The sequence below is a fragment of the Elephantulus edwardii genome, unplaced genomic scaffold (assembly GCF_000299155.1).
Source record: "Elephantulus edwardii isolate Elephantulus edwardi_28Jun2011 unplaced genomic scaffold, EleEdw1.0 scaffold00009, whole genome shotgun sequence".
NCBI lineage: Eukaryota > Metazoa > Chordata > Mammalia > Macroscelidea > Macroscelididae > Elephantulus > Elephantulus edwardii.
In genome coordinates this window covers 12,718,108-12,721,048 of record NW_006399759.1, presented here as the reverse complement: position 1 = coordinate 12,721,048, position 2,941 = coordinate 12,718,108, and the positions used below count along the sequence as shown (strand labels likewise).

The window sequence follows — 2,941 nt, the reverse complement described above, 5'->3', positions numbered from 1 at the left end:
CAGTCTCAGCTTCTCCGTGACTTTGAGTGTTGAATAAGCCACTGTAGGGTGATGTCAATGTTGTCCTTTTCTTTGCAAGAGATGGAGTAGCAGCAGATCTCTCGGTCCTGGATGGCAGACAGATTCATTTTCTCAATCAACTCCTTCTCATCCAATGCTCCGAGGAGGTCTCGCTTGTTACCCAGGGCTAAGACCGGGATGCCCTGCAGCTGGGGTTTGTCCAGTAGGTTGTGGAGCTCGTTCTTGGAGGCCTCGATCTTTTCCTGGTCAGCGGCGTCCACCATGTACCCAATGGCACTCACTCCTCGCAGTAGCGAACGGGGCTGTCCTCCAATGTCCCAGAGCTTGATGGTCACATTCCCTTTGGTGATTTTGCGCATATTGAAACCCACGGTGGGAATCATGTCTTCATTAAACTGTCCTGACACGATCACGTTGACGAAGGTGGTCTTGCCCGAGTACTGCAGCCCAACTAGCGTGAGCTCCATCTCCTCCTTCCAGAACAGGGCCTTGAACCAGTCCAGCAGCTTGTTGAACAAAGCGATCATGGTCTCTGCTGCCGGCCCCGCCCCGTGCCGTTGCCGGGTCCCCTGGCCTCGCTGCCCTCACGCTGCAGCCCAGAGCGGCCCCTCCCCACTGAGGCCCGGGTCCCACTGCTCGGTGCCGGCGGAGGCTGGAGCACCGAGAAAATCTTCTTTACTGAAGATGAAGAAAAACGTTTATAACCAAAGTACTTGCGTGATTCGGAGGTAACGCAGTCAGGTGTCCTAGTGATGTGATCCTTCTGGAGTGGTGCTGCTTAACTAACACAAAGGCCACGCCTTTCTGACGTTTTCAAATTAGCTGCAGACATCTGAGGAACCTCTTCACATGTGCTTTCCAGACTCAGAAACCAATGGAGGGTCAGCTATGAGCTGTTTCAGCTGGACGGCAAGAAAAGTGTGAGTGCAGCAGTATCACCTTCAGGGCTTTTGTCCCATCATTTTGAGTCTTTCCAACATTCTGAGTAACTCTAGGATCCTGATTCAGCACCTTGGCTTCTTAGTTCTTTCATTGCTCCATTTTCACTGACATTTCTCCTTCCATCCCAGCCCCCTGAAGCCAATGCTGCTCGTAGGATCTTGTCAACACTAAAACCATACTACCTCTCAGTCTTTGTGGAGCACAGCTCTTGACATTTCAGCTGTAACAGAGAAATTCAAGTAGAAAAGTTTCTACCTGATCGAAGGTTTTAATGGGAGATAATTAGATTTCTTTTTTTTTAATTTTAAGAAAAGCCAGTGCAAAATATTACAGTAACAGAAAGCTAATATATCTATGGAAAATAAAAATTTACAAGTCACATGTTGTAGAGATGGTGGGAAGAGGAGTCAAAAGAAAAGGGAGAGATTCTAGTCTTCGAACTATATCAAGTTTACAGAATGAAACAAAAGCAGTCCCCACAGAAAAATTCCTAGAGTCCACTTCAGTCTTTTAAAAGAAGTCAATAACAAATACAGTAATCTGATGATGTTTTCAAAGTAATAAAGATGATAGAATCATAAAGCAACTGAGTGCTAATGAGAAAGAAATGTCTTAAAGTTAGCCCTTAAAAAATAAAAAATAGATATAATTGATATAAGTTTACCATTTAAAAGGGAATAAAATATATTATTTAACCAAAAATCTGAAGTTTATGTTTTAAAAACTAAATTAATGCTATTTTCAACTTTGCTCTGTTATAATGAATGATAACAGAAGCCCTGATGCCTTTAAATTGTGGTGTTGGAGAAGAGTATGAATATATCATGGACTTCCAAGGGAATAAACAAGCATGTCTTAGAGAAAATGCAACCAGGGGGCTCCTTAGAGTCGTTGTTGTTGTTATGTGTCATCAAGTCAACTACAACTCATAGCAACCCTACAAACAATAACTCTGCGCTCTGCTCTATTCTGAACCAACCTTACTGTCTCTGACACACCTACCTTCATTATTCCTGTTACTGTGTCAATCCATCTCACCCAGGGTCTTCCTCTCCTCCACCTGTACTGGTCCCTCCTGGTAATATGCCCAAAGTATGTGAAGCAAAGCTTCAAAATCCTTACCTCCAAGGAGTAGCTTAGTTTAACCCTCTCTAGTAGAGACCTGTTTGTTCTCTTGGCAGTACATGGTATGTTCAATATTCTTGTCCAGCACCACCACCAAAAGGCATCGATTCTTTTTTCTTTTACCTTTGATCATTGCCCAGCTCTTTGATGTATAGCAAAGAATTATGAAGACTATGGCCTGCATCTGGCACACCTTAGTCTCTAGATTAACATTGTTCCTCTTCAGCACTCTGGAGAGGTCCCTGACAGCAGATTTTCCTATTGCAATTTGTTTTTTTTTTTTATTTCCTGACTGCTGGTGCCAATAGTATTGATTGTAGACCCGAGAAAGCTGAAATTGTTAAATCTCAATCTCTTTTTCATCTATCATGGTGCTACCAGTTGGCCCTGTGGTTAAGAATCATTGTTTTCTTCATGTTGATCTTTACTCCATATTGAAGACTACAGTCCTTGACCTTCTGCAACAAATGTCGAAGGTCCTCCATTATTTTGGCCAGCAAGGTTGTGTTATCTGCATAATGTAGGTTGTTGATGAGTCTTCCTCCAATCCTGTTATTACATTCCTACTTCACCTCACATATTTTTTGCCAGGAGGAGTCAGTCCTTGGGAATAAAGAAAGGTGGAGGGTCAACAAAACAAAGAAAGACCCTCAACAAGATGGATTGACACAGTGACTGTAATAGTGGACTTTGGCATTGTGAGGATGGTACAGGATAGCACAAAATGCATATCTGTTGCTCATAGGGCCACTACGAATTGCAGTCAGCTCGACAGCACCAAACAACAGCAGCATAATAAATTTAAAAATTATTGCTAAAATTATTTAGAAAATAAAAATATTTCCAAAAAATG

At 42.6% G+C, this 2,941-nt stretch overlaps 1 protein-coding gene across 2 annotated transcripts; it reads right to left on the bottom strand.

The window, feature by feature from the left end:
* Positions 1-5: 5 nt before the first annotated feature.
* LOC102852421 (ADP-ribosylation factor-like protein 8A-like) lies at positions 6-557 on the bottom strand. Of its 2 annotated transcripts, XM_006880639.1 has the most exons (2): positions 182-548; positions 55-131 (listed from the first exon to the last, which is right to left on the bottom strand). In XM_006880639.1, the coding sequence occupies exons 1-2, from the start codon at positions 546-548 to the stop codon at positions 55-57; spliced, it is 444 nt and encodes a 147-aa protein (XP_006880701.1). The 2 variants fall into 2 exon arrangements, with proteins under 2 accessions (XP_006880702.1, XP_006880701.1); XM_006880640.1 differs by having other exon boundaries at positions 6-557.
* Positions 558-2,941: the final 2,384 nt, after the last annotated feature.